The sequence below is a fragment of the Sceloporus occidentalis genome, unplaced genomic scaffold (genome assembly GCF_023333645.1).
Source record: "Sceloporus occidentalis isolate IW3139 unplaced genomic scaffold, rSceOcc1.0.p SCAF_12, whole genome shotgun sequence".
Taxonomy (NCBI): Eukaryota; Metazoa; Chordata; class Lepidosauria; order Squamata; family Phrynosomatidae; genus Sceloporus; species Sceloporus occidentalis.
Window position 1 is genome coordinate 8,977,388 of NW_028316992.1, and position 20,296 is coordinate 8,997,683.

Genomic DNA, 20,296 nt, shown 5'->3' on the forward strand with positions numbered 1-20,296 from the left:
TCAAGACCAGCAAAGGGCCCAAGCTCGACTCAGGCTTGCATCCTTCCGAGGTCGCTAAAATGAGTACCCAGACTGTTGGGGGCAAATTAGCTTACTTGCTAATTTGCTTACTTGCTGTTCACCGCTATGATCTTTGGAATAGCGGTATATAAATAAAACAAATTATATTATTATTATTAAAGTCCCCCAATCTCCATTTCCCAAGCAGCAGCCACAGCGATTGACAGGGGCCTATTCCCTTGTCATTCAGGAAGGAGTTGACTGCCATTCCCATCCACCCACCCCATACGAGAGGGAACTGTGATTCTGCCACACCAGAAAGCAATCATGGGAGAGGATAAAATGGTAGTCAGCTGCTTCCTGAGTGACAAGGGAACAGACCCCCTTTGATCATAGGCACTTTTGCCTGGTAAGTGGGATTTTTTGGGGGGGTGGAAGGGGGGGTTCAGGTTGAGATTCACTGTGTGACATCATAGCTGTGTACTTATGCATATGTAAATCCCATACAGGATCCTGGCCACTATTTCCAAGAAGTGCCTATGGTACAGAAAATTTCTGGCAGCCCTGTGCAACACTGGGAGTCAGGTAGAAGAGATGATCCTTCTGTCCACCCTCCTGATGTCACAGGGAGAGGATTATGGAAGCCTATAGCCGGTCCCTTCTCTTGTATCCCCTGCCTGCTATAGCCTGCCACAGTCATCTTTTAGCTGCCTCCCATATGGAGAAGATTGGGGAGGGTAAAGGTGATAATGATTGCCTCTTGGTTGTCCTTGGCCCAATCCCCACATGCCATAGGGAGAAGCTAAGCAAGGATAAGGGATGCTATGTCTGCCAGCTGTGTTCTGACAGGTAGTTCACAGCCATTAACCTGTGCCAGCTATCAGAACATAGCCCAAGACAATCCTGGCACCCAACCTTAGTTTTTTACTACATTTCTAGTTGATGATCTTGATACGGAAAATGACAAAGTGGTGTGGGGGGTGTATTTTACTATACAGTTGTACAGAGAACATAGAACATACTAACCAAAACCAAGATTGCTTGCCAGAGATTCTGGAAGCTATCTCTGTCTTCAGAATTTCTCACTGGTAATGCCAGTGATATGCAAATTATTTGTTTAAAATCTCATCTTTCTTTAAAAGGTAATTGAATGTCTCTGTTAGTCAGAAAAGTCCAGGCATAAACCAAAAACATAAACCAAAAGCATAAAGCAGAGCTATAAAATGAAGACTCCTTACTACATTTTTAGCAATACAAATCAAATACTAAGAAAAATCCATAATAACAACCACAACCATTATTACTAAAAGAAATGCATAAAAGAAGAAAAGCTAAGGTGAAAAAATGGAAAGGTCTTTGCTTGTTTCCCAAAAATCAAAAGCCACTTGGTAGCTATTGTGGAATATCCCCCATAGCTGGACTACCACCATAAACTCCTTTTTCCTTACTAATACAATTTTTACTTCTTGGAGTTCAGCAACCTGAAAAGAGTCCCACAATTGAAAATCTACCAGAAGGTTTAGAAAAAGTGTTATATCTGGACAAAAGAGTCTCTGGTTTGTATTCCAGTTCAACTCTTCAGCCTATTGCTCATTTAATAAATGGCAATGATAAAAATGACTGAGAAAGATATTGCAAAGCATGTTAATCAGGACCATTGTTGGTTAGTATTTGGAACGAGGACCACAAAGGAATACCAGGTGCTATAGGCTATATTTCAGAGGAGGTGAATGGCAAAATATCTCTGCCAGTTCCTTGTCTAAGAAAATACTGTGAAATTCATGGGTTCACCATAAGATGACAAGTAATTTGTAGGCACACAGACACACACAGACATACAGTGCAGCCATTTGCATGTTGGTCTAAAATATGTCCCACTGAGTTCAGGAGAGCTTATTCAGAAGGAGTATACAAAACTATACTGTCAACCTGATAAATACATTTAAGATAGTCAGAAAGATATTTCCATCCACAGCTTCTAAGGAAATTCAGTGTACACTGCAGTGACAAAAGAAGTGAATTGACTGGCTCTGGCTCTCTGACCCTGCTCACATTTTGCAGTATAAAATCCCTGACCTGTAGTCTTTTGATGCATGCTTCTTCCTTCCTAAAACCAGCACACAAGGTCTCTTTCCCTCTCACTTTTTCATGAGAAATTTCTAAGATAGCTGAGACTGGAGAAATGAAAGCCAATGGGCTGAACACTGCAAACAGTTATAAGGCATCCAAAGCAGCACAGTCCTGACTCACTACACAAGAATCAGAGGAACCACACCAACAACTGCTTATAAGAAATAAAAGCAAACTTCTGCTATTAAAAAAAACCAAAGGGAGATGTTCTTTCTTTTATACAACAAAAGGATATGAAGGCAGGGAATTAGTCTCCTGAGAAGATACTGTTTCTGCCTTGAGGTAGCCCAGAAGAATATCCCTGTGGGCTTTTGAGGTTAAGTTTCAAGATCTCTTTTATTAGATTAATGTGTCTTCCACAAAGTAATGTTAACTCAAAGGAGGCTGTGAAAATGTGATCAGCATACAGGGAAGGTTCACATACCAGAGAGTTTTTGTGTCAATAACAAAAACAGACATACCCTGGTTTTATTTTGCAAGCAGTAAAAGGAGAAGAGGTTCCTCAGAAGACTGCTAAATAATAGTGATGGCATAGTGGAGAAAAAGCTGAAAACCACTTCCTTTTTATCTCTTTTGTGAACCAATTCCTATCCTTGTAAAGAACTGCTCAGATAAAATGGTGCATTCTCATAGATGTATTTGCACATTTACATTTTGCACACGTAGCTTAACTAGTTCTTGACTTTAAAATTCTTCTCCTCCTCTTCATGTAATAATATGCTTTTGTGTGTGTTCATATTTAAATGATACAAAATGAGACTCTCATTCCCTCATGCACACACATCAGCAATGTGATAGCATTTGGAAACTGAGACCCACGTTCAACAATATTGTGGTAGAATGTAAAACTCCACCAGTGTTACAGTCTTGGGTTTCCCCATACCATAGTTGCCCATTGCAACTTGACAGTTTTGGGCCAAGTGAACAGAGAGGTGCCTGAGTCTACAGCAAGACCCCTGGGCTGCATGTGGGCAGCCCAGACAAAAGGGACATCTGATACCCTCTCAGATCTCCAGAATAACACATGTGGAAGATCTTGAAAATAAAATAAAATAAAACTTTTTATACCCCATTTTTTGTAATAAAACAAAAGGGTGACAACTCTTCTTTTTTTCTCAGCCACTCAACTGTAGCTAGAGAGTTTCTGGGTGCCTCTCCTGAGGCTCCCCAGTGCCATCAAGCTGTGGTTGGGCTACAAAGGTGAGCATTGCATAAGGAGCTAGCAGATACCAAAGTTGGGATATTACAGTGATCAGTCATCCACCCTGAAAACCATTTATCTTTTAAGCTATGCAGTCCCCCCCCCCCCAAAAAAACACTGCCATATCTCAATTGCTGGATAGCAAGGAGGTGAACAATGGTGTGTCCAGCCCTCATTCTGTAGGTTGGGGCACCTTGACAGGCTGCAGGACTGAAAAGGTAGGATAGCATCAGGAGGTATATCTGGTGTATGCCTTCAAGTCGTGTACGACTTATGTGACTCTAAAGCAAACCTGTCAAGGGGTTTTCTTGGCAAGTTTCTTCAGAGGAGGTTTGTCATTGCCATCCTCTGAGGCTGAGAGTGTGACTTGCCCAAAGTCTCCCAGTGGTTTACATGCCTGAGCAGGGATTTGAACCATGGGCCTGTTACAGACAGCCAAAATAAAGCTGCTTCGAGTCACTTTGGAGGTATGGTATTTCAATGATACATGCGTCCTAAGAGTCCAAAGGCCGCACCAAAGCCACGCTCCAGTCCTAAGCACTGGAGTGCAGCTTTGGTGAAGTTTCCAGACTCTTAGGACTCATGCATCATTGAAATACCATACCTCCAAAGTGACTCGAAGCAGCTTTATTTTGGCTGTCTGGAACAGGCCATGGTCTCCAAAGTCGTCATGCCGCACTCTAACTACTACACAACATTGGCTCTAGGGTAGCATCAGGAGACATAGCACAACAAAACAACTACATCACAATAGCTGCATCTCCCAAAGCAGAATCTCAGCCTACATGTATTAGTGCCATGATGCAGAGTCGAATCGCTTGAGCTGAGCAGGAGATTTTTGTACATGGCTTTGTGTGGCAGAGGTAAGAGTGTGTTTTGTTTTGTTTTTAAAAAATACAGCAAGAGAACCCTGTAGAAAAGATGCTGAACCTAATGCTCTTCTTGTAGCATAAAATTCTATGATTTGTTGGCATGCCATGCTAGTAACCATATTGCAAGCCAGGGAAAAATAGCTTGTAGTGTTAGCGGTCCATATTGCTCCACCCATCCACCCCCATTTGAACTAAATAAATCAACAGACAAAGCTCTCTGTGTCTTTTTGCTGGTGTAATATACATGTATGTTATGCAAGTAGATCTTTAAGCTAAGAAAACAACATTACTAGTCAGATATCACCTGGAAATTCTGAAATGTATCTATTGGTATAAAATTCTTGCTCCTTAGAAAAATACTTTATACATTTCTTACAGGCCTGACTCTGAGGGAAAGTAGGATTGTTCGTGTGTGCATTCTTCTAGAAGTAAACATGTGAAGTAGGAAGTACATAGCATCCAGTGGCCCCATTGCCATACCTCTGGGATTTCAGTCTCTGAATGGAGCCACCTGCATGATGTCCATGGATTCACTTCCACATAGATGAATGTTTTAAGTGTGTTGGCCTTGGACATTTCAATAAATAATTCAACTGATATTTTTTGTATTTGTTAAATAAGGATGTTTAGCCCATCTTTATATAGAGATTCAGAGTGAATTACAAAAATATTAAACTTTTTGAAAAATTCCATAAGGTACCAAATTTCATAATAGTCTAGCATCAAATGTATATGTGGAAAATAAATCACTGAATAGATTAACATACAGAAATGCTGGAAAACCTGTCTAACCTGCTGTGACCTATAAGCACTTAGTATCACTTAAGCTAAAAGAGATGTTCAGGAGCTGCTGTTTGATGTATCTGTTGCTGAGCTGTTCCATTTTAGACTTCCAGGCAAGAAAATGAATACTTAAATCCCCTCCCCCCCCCCCCAATATAAATGCAAGCTGTGCTTTAAAAACTAGCATGCCAGAGGATATAACCTCCTCTATGACATTCTAGTTTTGAATGAGTAGAAAGAGCTCAGAGACCCGATCCCTCATTTGCCAAAGGAACAATTTGGGTATGGTTGTACCATCTGATCTGTTCAGTTTTGCTCTCAAACCATGTTGAGAAAAAGGAAAGGTGATAATGATGAGATGGGGGCTAGGAAGAAGGAGGAGAGCCAAGCTCACCCAAATAATGGAATATCCAAAACCAGTTCCTAGCAAGGGTGGCTTTTGAATGCATGTTACCTAGAAATTAACCTTATTGGCTGGCATTCTGTTGATGAATTACAATGGTATAAGTTGGACTTATGTTATCCTAAATCAAGGTTTTGGTCATTGTGAAGGTCAGAATTCTGTTGACTGTACAACCCAAATCTCTTCCAAACTCACCTTCTAAGTGATGCAGCCCTCTCCCCAAAACATGGACATTTTTGTGTTGTCAGAGAGTAAGGAGATCAGTGAGGTTCCATCCAGCTATAATCATGTAACTGAATACATGGCAGGGATGTTGTCTTCATGGATCTGCTGAAGACCCTGGTAGGACTCTGCAGATGCCTGTCACAGTACTTGCAGCTACAGGAAAATAGCTGAATTCATCCCTGCTGATCCCTGCCCCATAACAGATAAATATCTGTATTGGGGAGCACTGTTGCTTATTGGTTGGGTAGCATTGGGAGACATAGCTCCATGATACATGTACATCTCCTGATGCAGATCTTAGTCATTCCAAAGTTGGGACAGTTCTGTAACTGAAACAATTTGACATCGGCTTCTGCCACATTGCAGAATTAATACCATTTGCTACCAATTTAACTGTCTTAGCTCCATCCTATGGAATCCTGAGATTTGTAGTTTGTTGTGGTAAAGAAGCTCTCTGACAGAGAAGGCTACGTATCTCACAAAACTACAGATCCCAGAATTCTATCATATTGAGCCATGGCAGTAAAAGCGGTGTCAAACTGCATTAATTCTGCAGTGCAGATGCATCTGTTATCACCTCAGCAGCAAGAAAGAACTTTCAGAGAGCCACACTTTGATTTTTGAGGCAAGAGTACTTAACTTTAGATAGAAACAGACAAAGGTATTGTATCACAAGGAGAACCAGTGAACTTTAAAAAGTGCCTTTCAGAAGTTTGGGAGTGAAGAACAAAAACAGCAACAGCAGCAAAAAGACTTCCTCATTTTTCTTTCTCTGGCCTTGGAGGTTTCAAGAAACGTGACTTATCTATAAATAAGAGGAATGTATAAATAAAAACTTGATTCTGACACCAAGCTTGGAAACTGATCTCAGTGTTGCTTTCCATTGACAGATAACAAATATGCTCCTGCAGTCACTCTCAATGGTTTCATCTTTATTCTTGGAGGAGCTTATGCACGAGCGACCACCATCTATGACCCAGAAAAAGGCAATATTAAAGCAGGCCCCAACATGAACCACTCCAGGCAGTTCTGCAGGTGAGATAATAACAAAAAATTATGATTGAATTACCAGCACCTACAGTATTTTTTTTTTTCTGCTGCAGAATATTATTGAATGAAGGTGAGAAGTACAAGGAGACCAGGGACACATGCTTCTTGCTCATTCTGACAATATACTTTTGAGGCCATAGTGCTGTCTGAGTTATTACTAATTGAAACCTCTAGTTAATTATCGCTGACTGTGCATCATTTTAAATGCTCTCCCTTGATATTCAGACATTTTAAGATCTTTCAGAGGGAGCCTGTTCTTTCATATACTCTGAGAGTTGGGCTGATGTGATTGGACCTGAGTGTTCCTCAGTTTTGAAGCAAAGACTAGTAGCAGCCTGGTTGCAGGAGTTATGTGTAAGATAGAAACGTGATGCTTGAGAAGCTTTGCTTCTCTCTGTATTATTGAGTCTTTAGGTGTTATGCACTGTACTAAATACTGTAAACCAAGGACATGCAGTATATAAGACCTGGGAACTGTATCTACCCTACCAAGTTTTGAATTATCATAGCTAAACCACTATTTGAAATTGGATCACAGTTACACAGGTTGGGAAGAAGCCTTGGCAGGGCAAAGCTAGCTTGCTAGCATATTTTATTGTTGTGGTTGTTGTGTGTTTGTCATTGTTTACTGACTTATGATGACCATAAGGTGAACCTATCATGGGGTTTTCTTGGCACGTTTTTCAGAGGGGGTTTGCCATGGTCACCCGCTGAGCCTGAGAGACCGTGACTTGCTCAAAGTCATCCACTGAGTTTTCTCGACCAAGCCAGGATTTAAACCCTGGCTTCCAGAGTCATAGTCCAGTACTCAAACCACTACATCAGGCTGCCTCTCCATACCTATGGTATATATAGTGGCCCTTGGTATCCAATGGGATTTGGTTCCAGGACCACCAAGGGTCCATATAAAATGGCAAAATCAAGGTTTGCTTTTGGGGAATTATATTTCATATATATGAACATATTTTCAAACTGTGGATGGTTGAATCTGTGGATAAAGAATGTGTGGAGACAGAGGGTTGACTATATCATTAACACCACCATCCAAACAGTTTAGAGACAACAACAAAAAGGCTGGCATACTGTTCACTTATGAAGCTATAAATATTGCAATTCACATTTACAGTCATGGCACCACTACAAAGACCATTAATGCCTGTCCCCAAAAACCACCTTAGGAGACAGGCAGCTGGATCAACCAAAAGAGTTCCACAGTGCTGGGAAATTCCTTTGGTTGTTGTTGCTGCCTGGCTTCTGAGGTGGCTTTTGAGGGGGGGTTGGATCAGGAAATGAATCTACAAGAGAGTTCCATCATCGTAGCTCCGTCAGATGATGCAGGATCTTGGTCAAAGTGTTTAGACATTCAGAACTATGATATTTAAGTAGCACATCACTGACAAATGATCAGCATGGGGGAAAGAATTACCTTAAGAGAGAGAGAGAGAGAGAGAGAGAGAGTGAGTGTGTGTGTGTGTGTGTGTGTGTGTGTACGCTGTCAAATCACCTGTCAACTTAATGGCAACCCCATGAGTTTCATAGGGTTTTCTTAGGCAAGGATTACTGAGCTGTTTTTGCCAGTTCCTTTCTCTGAAACAGCCAACAGTTGTGGGCAGGAGGGGGGAGCTTCTATTGTAGTTGTTCTGTGCCTTCAAGTCATTTAGACATATAGCAACCCTAAGGGGAACATCTCACAGGATTTTTTTGGCAAGCTTTCTTCAGAGGAGGTTTGCGATTGCCTTCCCCTGAGGCTGAGGGAGTGTGACTTGCCCAAGGTCACCCAGTGGGTTTCATGGCCAAGCTGGCTATTGAACCCTGGTCTCCAGAGTTACAGTCCAGCATTCAATGCTTACTGTTGTGAATTTTGCCTGAAATGTCTTAATTCAACCACACACACAATGCGAATCAGGCCAAGGAGCTTTCATAGGAAAGCAACACAAAATAGTTTAAGGAATCTTAGATGCAAATACCAGAATCCTATATGACCTGTCCAGGTAACTTAATGCATAGCTATCTATGTAGTAAAGGCACTAAGAAACCCCTTTGCTGAATTGCTAAGGTGTGTAATAAGACATCAAGAAGCATGCCTGATGTACATTGTTGTCCACTGCACATCAGAACTGATCCACCTTCATCCCATTGTGCATCAGTTCCATTGTACATCAGGCACCCATGCACATTGGTCACTTTGCTGGCTCTTGCTACGTAGTAATGTAACAGCAGCCCTCTGCTGGATATTGATGTTACACAATCGCACCATGCCAATTCTACTTAGGAAAATGTAAGTCCTCAACAGGATTCCACTGCACACTTTCCAGTCTTTTGTGAAGCTGGGAAAATGTGTTTAATTCCAAAGTGTGACTGAAAGTTTCAGATTTCCTTCACTCATGCAAGAAAAAGAAAGAAAGGAATGATAGAGGAACACACAATCCCAAGGCATATAGCTCATCCATGATGCAGCATTATGTCTGGGGATGTGACCCAAGGGTGAAAATGAAATACCCAGCATAGCTGATTTGTGGTTTGATGCTTTTGTGATTAATAGAACCTAAACTTTGTAATGTGCTCCTTTCCTTTCTGCATGTGTCCATTACTTGCAATAATAGTTGTTAGGGCAGAAGCAGATTCCTTATCAAACAACTCTTATTAATTCTCCATAGTAGGCTGGAAACTGTAGAGGTAGAGGGATTAATAGCAGTCCTAGCTGAAGGGCTGGACTTTCTATATTTTGTATACTAAGTAAACTATACCTTCTATACTATACTTTGGTATAGTAGCTTGCCTGCATGCACAACCCAGTGTTCATGAGTGTTCATCCTTCAAGAAATGTTTAAATAATAACTCAAGCAAAAGTATTAAATAATAATTCAGACAAAAGCATTTCTTCCTCCTTCTCCTTGTCCACATTGCGGGAGCTGTCTTTGGAAAATAAAGCAGAAAATATCCATACAACACAAACAACTTTTCTGGGCTCAACTGTCCTTTCTTGTTAAAGAGTGCCCCCTCTTGCCTGTCGAGAGAATTTTGTCCTAGAGCTAACATTACGTTACATGCAAAGCATATTACAGGCCAAATCCCAGCCAACACCACTGTGTTCCTGCTGCTTCTGTGCTAATTACAGATTTTCATTGTTCCTCTGTGTTAACAAGAGTGAAATTGAATGTACGAGAACCCCACTGTGTCCAGGCAGCAGTTAATTATATTTTTCTCTCTCTCAAGATTGTAAACCAGAAGCAAACAGTATGGTACAGCTGACATAACTTCCCTTGGTAATTCATTCCATTAATTATGTGGGCTTTTTAAAAAAAAACAGGAGGGATGTTCTTTAACCACATTAAAATCACTTAAATGTGGATGGCTGGTAATGGAACATTTCTTTGGCCAAGATCACTTGACACACTAGGGTGCGTCCATTGATGGAAGATTTTGTGCATGGTATTAGAGCCAGGAAATACCCTAAAAGCACCTGATCCCATCTGATCTTGGAAGCTAAACTGGGTCAGTCTTGGTTATTACTTGGGTGGGAGCCCACCAATGAATACCAGGTGATGACTCTCAGTAGCTGGCCTTCTGAATGACAAGGAAATGGCCAGGACTTGCTTGGAAGGAAACTGGCCTCCCTGCCTCTCTTGATTTGCAATTATATCATCAAGCTATGTGAATATTTTTCAGTTTGGTGAAAGACAAACTGGGAAATAACAAAGACCTGTGTTGGTTTTGGAAACACATTAAGGTGCAGACTGCTTCTCCACAATCCTTACCCTCCACCTCTAAAAGGCATAAAGACATCCAATAGCATCTTTGAGTCTAACTGGCGCAAACTTTCTATAATCAGCTTTTGTGTACTCCAGTCCACTTCATCTGATGTATGGTGCATGTATCACTTTGAGATTCATCAGATGCATTCATTGGTCTGAGATGGCCGCTCCATGCATTGGATGAAGTGCGCTGGGGACCACTAAAGGTTCTGCTAAAATAAACCAGTTAGTCTCAAAGGTGCTACTGCATTCTATTGTGCCTGTATATTCTAAAGGAAACTACCTTGGCTGTCTCTTTGAATACTCCCATCCCTAGAAGTTTCATTTGCAATTGGCCAGAATGTTGAATAGTGAGCCACCCTCTGTCCTCAATATACCTATTTGTCAAATAAAGATATGTAATATTAAGAGAGAGAGAGGAGTTGTGGTGTGAGAGCTGGACTCCGACTCTGAAGATCAGGGTTTGATTCCCAGCTTGGCCATAAAATCCACTGGGTGACCTTGGGCAAGTCACACTCTCTCAGCCACGAAAACCACATGATAAGTTTGCCTTAGGGTTGCCATAAATCTGAGAAGAAATCAAATTTGGTTGAGCATTGCACTCCTAAAATTACTCACCACTTGGAGAATTGTACATAACAATACATAGGATTCTGAGTCTGAGATAGCTAGATTAGGAAGACAATGCTGGAAAGAGGTGGGCTACTGAGGAAAAAAATCCAGATCTGACTAGTATATTGAAAAATGCTTCCTCTGTCTCTTTTTGCTTTCATCTTTTATTTTTGAAAAGCTCCCTCATCTGTTGTACTGAATTTTTTAAACTACCTTTATTTAGTTTGAATTCTTAGCTCTTTGAAGACTGTCACCTTTCCAAGACATCTCAAGATATAAAGTGTACAATTCCATTACTACATTAAAAGATCATAAAGCTGCTTTTAAACAATATATAAAAGAAATGGGGTTTTACAAATTGATTTATTGCATTTATTTGTAGGTAGCTTTTAGCAAGTCTATCCACAGTGATCTATATTGCATGTTGGTATATATCACATAGTTGTCTCTCATTGAGGATAACACTTGTGAGACAGAACACAATGATTTAAAGAAAAACTGGGAAATGTTTTCACAATGTTAAAAAAAGGTCCTTGGCTTCTTACCTTATGTACAGTTAAATTGTTCTCTCTGGATTTCATACAGGCTTGGCCTAGCTTAGTACAGTTAATCCATGAATGTCCCCAAGGAACCTACACGGCCTATCTTCTTTTTAACTGACCTTTATGGATCTATGAATCACCAAGTAGTGTTACTTGCTTTTCTGAAAACAATGTAGCTATACACAAGCTTCCTTGCAATTCCTTGAGCAATCAATCAAAAAAAAAAAATCTGCACAAGGCCATGTACCTTTTCTTTTATAATTAACATCTGTAAGAGAGAAAGTCAGGTGCAAATCACAACAGAAGTGGTGCTGTAACCATCTATTTGGGAATCGGTAATGCCATTATAGGTTTGTTAAATGATATAGTACAGTATGACCACTATATCTGCAGGGTTTTGTTCCTGGACATACCATGGAAATGTGAAAACATGGATAATAGCAAAATCTATTGAAATGGATGCCTTCCAGAAAACGTTCATCATAGAGTTGTACTGGGGGACATACAGTTTATTAGAGACAACACCTCTTTAGGCATTTCTAAGTCCTCCAGCGTGATTCTATGATCAACATCCTCTGGAACCATAATATAGAATTGTGGTGGAAGACTTAGAAAATGCCTAGAGTTAACATATTTTTGGATATGAGTAAGTGAAACTGTAGGCACTTGTCCTGCAGATATAGGGGCCATACAGTATGATTGATTTTAGCTAAACTTTGGTTTAATCTATGTTAGCAGTTACCTTCAGTTCTGTACGAGGATGATGACAGGGTTTAAAAAAAATATATTGATGCTTTGTTGTCTCCAATATTGTTACTGGGGTATATATCAGTTGTTGCCTAAATACCCTAAAGGCACCAGATCCCATTGATCTTGAAAGCCAAACAGGGCCTGTTCTGGGTAGTATTCTAATGAGAGACTGCTAATGAATAACAGGTGCTGTGGGCTGTATTTTAGAAGAATGAACTGGCAAAAGCACCTCTGAGTATTCCTTGCCTAAGCAAACTCTATGAAATTCATAGGGTTGCCATAAGTTGATAAGGAAATCAAAAGAGCATGCACATGCAGGACTAAAGCACTTTCCTCCCCCAGAATAATTCCATTTACTTTTTCAGAATAGATGAGATGAGTACTTTTTATTCATCCAGTTAAATTTATAAGTAGTATTACTCAGGTTTTATCTACTATGTTTATTTATTTATCAGCATTCACGTGTGTACCTCCAAGTCAGTTCTCACTTATCGCAACCCTAAGGTGAACCTATCATGGAGTTTTCTTGGCATGATTTATTCAGGGGGGGTTGCTATTGCCTTCCCCTGAGGCTGAGAGCATGTGACTTGTCCAAATGCATCCAGTTAGTTTCATGGCTGAGCCGAGATTCAAACCCTTGTCTCCAGAATTGTAGTCCAACACTCAAACCACTACACCATGCTAGTGCACTCTCTTCCTACACATACTACACTCTCTTGCAAAATGTGTAGCATTTCACACAATACACATGCTACACATGTGTAACATTTAGGTGTGTGTTGTGTAAAATGCTGCAAATAAGTATGGTCAGATAAACAGATAACACCTGAGTTTTATACACACACACACACACACACTGTACTTTCCTATGCAGGCAGTAACTTGCATTCAGCCTACAAAAATATCACACGTACTTTGCAAGGATATGTGAAAGGTATAGTAAGAAGGATCCCATCCAGCTGAGACAGAAGCAGGAGGGGGACACAGAACCCCATTACAATCTTACATGAAGTTGAGAATTGAAGCCCACTAATGTGGACTCTGCACAAGGCTGGCAGAATGAGAGCGCCATCGTAGGCACCAGATCCGGGGTGATACAAAAGGACTATCTGTCACCCGCTATCCAATTTGTTACTTTTGTATTTTTACTGTCAGGAAAGGAGAAAAGTGCTGTAGGATTTTCTGCTTCATAAACAAAGTAACTTGGGCTTTAGAGACTTGAACTTGGGGGATGCCATTCACACTTCGACTTCAGACAATCCAGTGTATTAGGCAAGCCCTGGTTCATCCTCCAGCCCCCTCCCAGCCCCATCTTGTCATGCTAAAGATGCTTTGAGCACTGACCCCAAGACTATTCATTTTCCAAATATTTAAGGGAGCTCCTCTTAAAAGCCATATTTGCCAGACATTGTGCAACTGTGACTAGAGACACATCCTCTCATTTTCTAGTTCACCTTGGAACAAAAAGAATACAGAATGTGTTTTTCTGCATGTGAATTAAAAATTCCCTGTCCCCTGTCTGCATAGCATGAAGGCAGCATGCAAATAGACCTGTGTTTCAGAGATTATCCACAGGGTATCGGCAGCCACGCACCAGCGCCAGCCAGGAGTCCAGAGAAGCTAATTTAGAAGTAGCAACTCCCAGCTGGCTGTGTCTTTTTCCTTTGACTGTTAGCTAGTCAGATTTGTTATCCAGTCCTGCCAAATGGAAACTCTTAATAAAAGCAAAATTCAGGCTATAGTGCCCAACAAAACGGGGGCGGGGGAGAGGCTGTTTCTTTTCTGTTAAAGAAAGTAAACTTTTGTTCTTGAACAGTGAAGCATGGTGACTGCTCCTCTAGGCTAATAGGGAACCACTAGCGCACAGATCCCCTGCCAAGTAAATTCCTTATTACAAAGTTAGGATAAGCATGCGGCACTATAAGAGGTTGAAGCAGATGGCCCATGGAAGGGCAGGAGGGGAGAGCACAGCAGGGAAATTCCCTTATGAATGGCCCAAGGAAGCACCAGCTCTTCTCTCATCTGTTGTTGTTTTTTTTTAATACATGCCCCTTTTTAAATATCAGCTCATCTGGATGCTCCTTATGCAACCGCCCTGTCTTGGTTAGATGCAATCCATTTTCCTTTTTCATTGGAATTGCTTGCAGTGGTGCCTTGAGTGGTCAGAGTCCTGTTAGTGGGTTTAGTCCATTACAGCAGTACCTCTTTGTCCAACACCTTGGCTCCGAGTGCATAAGGACAGCCAAAGGTTTCTGGGTGCAGCTCTACCCTCCCACCACCACCACCACCAACTGGCAACAAGTTAGTGCTCCCCACCACTGTTCAGCCACCTTTCCATACTTCCTTTTAGTCACCTTGGGTCTCATCTGGAAGAAAGGTGGCATACAAATGGAATTAAAATAAAATAAAATAAAATTATGCCCAGTGCACATCAGAAGTGCCCAATGCGCACAGAAGTACCCGATGCACATTGGAGCACCCTTTACAGTGTCTAGATATGCATCTTCACAATTTATTAATAGGGTTGCCTTGCACCTATACAATGTAGCTGAGGATTCATAAAGTTATGCCACATAGACTATGATGTGGAATCTCAGCCTATATACTTTAGTTTGGCTGTTTCTAGTTGTTGTTTTAAGTGCCTCCTGGCTAATGTGGAGATTTTTTCCCCTCTTGTTTGTTCTCAGATTGTGAGCATTTAGTCAGGACTGTTCTTTTTACTTCTTTACAATATCTAATTATTTTTGGTTACTTCTGTAAATAAAAATGATTGCATTCTGTATCTAGGTTCCCCAGAGAGAGACCCATAGCTCTCAGGTATATAAAAGCAAGGCCGCCTAAGACTAGTTCTCACCAAATGGCTCATTTTAGACTGTTTTAAGACCTTTTCCCCAAAAGCTGCAAAGCCACATACTGTGAAAAGTACAATTAAAATCCTAGGATGGCATATTACAATATGGGTGATCATATAACAACACTATACCAACAATCTAGCATTATGAAACCTAGCAGCAGCAGTTGAACCCACTTGAACTTACATGCAACACTCAGTCGTTCTGAATGGCAAATTTAACAAGCTTGTCTCATAAGCTGCTCTGCCAGCCAGAGAGCCCTTGACATTGGCATCCACATGTGAGACAGGGCTTTCTGATTGACGGAGCAGCCCTGTAGGTAAACACTGTTGATGGCCCCTGTTATCAAATGTCTGGCAGTGCCATCTGGGAAGATTTTTCAGGGCTTGGGGGGCATTACATTCTGTTAGTTGGTTTCAATGAGAATAGAGCCATTAGGATTTGTTCCCAGTGAAATTTATCTACTGTATTAACTCATGCATAATTCTAGAGACTTTAGTCAAAATGTTGACCCAAAAAACCTGGGTCAACCTATCCATGTACCTTAACTCTTATCAAAAATGGAATCATCCCTTTCTCTGCATAGATGGTAAATGTATATATAGAAATGTAAATGCTAAGATGTAAATGTAAATGCTTAGTCTCTCCTGGGAGCATCTAAAAGAAGCATCAATTCCCTCTGTTTTTTTTCTGCCATGGCAAGCCTGGGTGGGAAAATAGCAGTGGTGGTAGTAGCCCTTTGGCACTTCTCCTCAAAGAAGTGACAAGAGGAATCAGGCTTTAAAGGATTTGAATAAGATGTATGTCCCTTAGCTTACCTGGATTAAAACGAGGCATTGTTATCTGTTAAAGGCTATCGCTGCTAACATAAGGGCTATACAGACCTGCTGCAAAAGGCAGCTCCTTTTTGCACCCTCCAAGGGGCGTCATAGCTATGATGGCATGGCTTTATGATGCCCCTTCGGTGCTGCCTCATGTGGATTCAGCACTGGTGGGGCATCATCATGGCGTGCGCTGTGTAGACCAGCGGGCACCAAAATGCCGCCTTGGGGCAGGGTTAGGGCATCCAGCGTGCGGATGCTGCGCCCTAACCCCGCCCACAGGCCAGCACAAAGTGCCAGTCTGTCATGCCTCATAGTCATCATTCACTTTGCCTTGCCTTTTCATCCTTTTTGACATGTTTGCATTTTCTTAGGCCTGCCTGCATCTGGTCACCTCCCTCACAAATTGTACAGCCACTATTTGCCATAGTTCCTTCCTCATTCATCTGGCCTTTAGAGTGAACAACAGTGATGCCTGCCAGAATTTTGTAAATTCTTTGGCAACTTCTTCCTTTGCTTTCTCCTTTACATCCTTTGTTACGTGCCCCTAAGTTCTGCCCTCAACTTTTCCACAGGTCCTATCAAAATCCATAAATGTGGCTCAAAAAACTACATGAGGTCGAGTTATGTATACATACAGTTGAGTATATATGGTGTATGTTGACTTAGTATTTAGTGGATCTGCTCCACTGGGGCTTAGCCACTTGGTTTCAGGCTCATGTCAGCCAGCCAGATGTCAGTCTGTCTCCCTCTCATTCCAGGCAAAATAGGAAGAAAGCTTAGTTGTGCCAAGGCAGCAAAAGCTGAAAAGTGACAAGGGTTTTACAAAACAGAATTGCTTCACTGCAGGTTATTTCCATGTGTCATGCCGCCATGTCAAATCCTACAGCAGTGATTCCCAAACTTTGGTCTTCCATGAGTTTTGGACTTTATCTCCCAGAAGCCCTAGCCAGCTTGGCCAGCAGTCAGAAATTCTAGGAGCTCAAGTTCAAAACATCTGGAAGACCAAGGCTTCGGGACCACTGTCCTAGAGCATTGAGGATTTGGTTATGCTCAGTGCATATGAAAAAAATGAAGTAGCCTGCCTCATTAATGCTCAGGGCATACAGTATGCGAAATGGACTAACCTATCCCTGGCATGAGAGTCCTATAGAATGTATGACTTTGTTGCCCTCTGTTCCTCTTAACAGTTCTGTTCCTACAAAAATGTGTATATCACATTAAATGAAGATGATGGGGTCTTGTTGCGTCAGATGACATTTTAAAAGCTGTTGGTTTGCAGATAAGAAAGTAAGGAAAACCTGGTGATTGACTTTAGCAGCATTCACACAGTAAACACCAGTTTATATATACCTTGTGTGTGTGTATATACATATCCATGCATACAATATACCTTTAATTTCACACCAGGATATCTTACAAGAATCTTAATTCTACAATATTTTAGCATTAGCCTTAAATGCAGAAAACCTAGACTTAGCATGACAAAAGAGAATTCAGAAAACCTGAGGCCTGGATATCATCTTGGTGTGTGGTCAGACTTCACCAGGATGTTTGTGTGTGGCTTCCATGCCGCCCCCCCCCCCCCTTTATAAATACCACAAAAAGGAAGTTTTTAAAAGGAACTCCCTGGTTTGTTTTTAATGGCTCTTTGGAGTGATTCCAGATAAATTAGCGTGTGTGGCTTGGTGCCTGTTTTCAGGCTGGTGGCAAGAATAAGGAAGAATGTGATGCTTATGAACATGCTAATGTAGCCATTTAAATGTCTTTCTATAACCTCAGGGACAGCTACAGTGGCTATTTCTTCACTTAAATGTTGCATCTGGACAAGGATTAATGTTCTTGGTCAAGTCACACCAAGGTTGTAAAATGTTTCACAGGGATTGGTTTCCAAAGAAGGAGTCGGTGTTGAGCATGTTTGGGACCTGTGCCTGAGGGTCCCTTGAGACATAACAGGCCATAGCTGCTCCACAGCAAACCGAGGGCTGATGATTCAGCACCAAGCAAAATGGCCAGATGTTAATGAGCATTGCGCTGCTGGAAAAGCTAGTTTAATCACATCTGCTCCAAAAAGAATAGCTTTCAGGAGTCACTAATGAATTACCTTGGAATAGCCCTCTTGCAACCGGTATGCAGTCCAAACTGGCATTCAGTAATGTATTGTCAGCTCCATTAAACTCTGGTACTGGAGTTTCACTTATGAGAGCCAGTGTGATACTGCAATTTGAGTGTTATGCTAAGGCTGCATCTATACTGCAGAATTAATGCAATTTGACACCGCTCTAACTGCCATGGCTCAATGCAAAACTTCTGGGATTTGTAGTTTTCTGAGGTATTTGGCCTTCTCTGGCAGAGAGCTCAGATGCCACAACAAACTACAAATGCCAGGATTGTATAGGATGGCAGCATGACAGTTAAAGCAGGGCCCAACTGCATTAATTCTGCAGTGTGGCAGCAGACCAGGACTGAGTTCAAATTTCCACTCATCCATGGAAAGCCACTGTGTGACTTTGGGCAAGTCACACTCTGCAAGCAAGGACAATCCTCTCTGAATAAATCTTGCAAAGAGAACCCTGTGATAATTTTGCCTTAAAGTCCCCATAAATTGGAAATGACTTGAAGGCACACTGTTCTCCACATTTTCCTTTGCTGCTGCAAATCTGAGTAGCCCATTATTCAGTCTACACTGCAAAACTGTTCCTCACCAAGGAAGGCTGTGTTAACATCTCTGGAAGTCTTACCTGAATTTGAAGGGGGGTTTAAATTGCAAGTCCATAGAGGTGCAGTTTTGAAATGCAAAAACAGACGGCATCCCTGCAGTGACAATGGAGCACTAGGATATGAAATAATTGTTCATAAATTCTACCAAGATCAGTCCAGGATCATTTTTGCTGCCTAAGGCAAAGGGGAAGAGGGCACCCTTTTCTCATCCCATGTATAGAAGCTGATCTGAATGGCAGCTGATTTACAATCAGCCCTCTGTAGCCACGGATTTTTTAATCCATGGACTCAAGCATCCACAATTTGAAAAGCAAACCTTGTTTTAGCCATTTTATATCAGGGACACCATTTCAATATGCCATTTTATGTAACGGGACTTGAGCATCCACAGATTTGGGTATCTACGGAGGTTCTTGGAACCAAGCCCCAGTATATATCAAGGGCCCACTGTACTGCCAACGTGTGATAGGCGTGATAGGGCATGGAGAAGAACAGGTTGCTCACCTGTAACTGTGTTTCTTCGAGTGGTCATCTGCGAATTCACACAAATGGGTTTATTCTGCGCCTGCGCAGCAATCCTCGGAAACTTCTAGAATCTCCAGGCAGAAAGCTATGTATCTTTCTGCAACTTTTTGGCGGTAGCCCCGCCCACCCATATATAAGGCCCCTGGTGGCCCGCTCCTCTTCAGTTCCGAATGAGCCGCTAATCAGCGCGGCAACAAGCGTTGTCAAATGAGCAGACACTGAGGGGATGGATGGGCGGGTTTGTGTGAATTCGCAGATGACCACTCGAAGAAACACAGTTACAGGTGAGCAACCTGTTCTTCTTCTTCGTGGTCTCTGCGAATCACACAAATGGGTTTAGACTAGCGAGCTGTAGTCAGTGGAGGAGGGAGTGTCAATAACCAATAAATTGCATAACCAATAAAGTATGTAAACCAAACAACTGTGTTATTTATTAACAGTGCAACAGGTCTAATGCATGGCAGAAAGTAACACTGCCCTCCCAAAGGCTGCATCATGCCTGGCCCTTGCGTCCAGCCTATAATGTCTAATGAATGTCAATGGCTGGGACCAGACAGCCGCCTTACACACATCCTCAAGGGGGATCCCGGTCAAAAAAGCTGAGGATGCGGCTACCGCCCTAGTTGCATGGGCTCTAATCCGACCTGGTAGAGGCTTCCCTGCCAGTTCGTAGCAAAGGTGGATGGTGTTGGCCACCCACTTGGAAAACCTCTGCGGTGACACCGGCAGCCCCTTCTTAGCTTCGGAGTAACACACAAAAAGTCTCTCTGAACGCCTGGAAGTGGCAGTCCTGTTCAAATAGAATGCCAGCGCCCTGCGGACATCCAGGGCATGGAGTTGGCGCTCAGAGTCTGTGGTCGGATTGGGAGCCAGAGTCGGCAAAACAATGTCCTGGTTGATGTGAAAGGCAGACACCACCTTAGGCAAGAAAGTGATGTCTGTACGGAGCACCACCTTGTCCTTATGGAAACGAAGGAAGGGTTGGTCCATCCTTAGGGCACATAGTTCACCAGCTCGGCGGGCTGACGTGATGGCTACCAGAAAGGCCGTCTTC

General features: G+C 41.9%; 1 protein-coding gene across 3 annotated transcripts in view; it reads left to right on the plus strand.

Moving 5' to 3' along the window:
* Positions 1–20,296, plus strand: part of KLHL29 (kelch like family member 29) — a 477,994-nt gene that overhangs the window by 447,832 nt on the left and 9,866 nt on the right. For all 3 annotated transcript variants that reach the window (XM_089477918.1, XM_089477917.1, XM_089477919.1), the window contains one exon: positions 6,505–6,649. In XM_089477918.1, the coding sequence (XP_089334044.1) occupies positions 6,505–6,649 (145 nt within the window). The remainder of the gene's footprint in view (positions 1–6,504; positions 6,650–20,296) is intronic.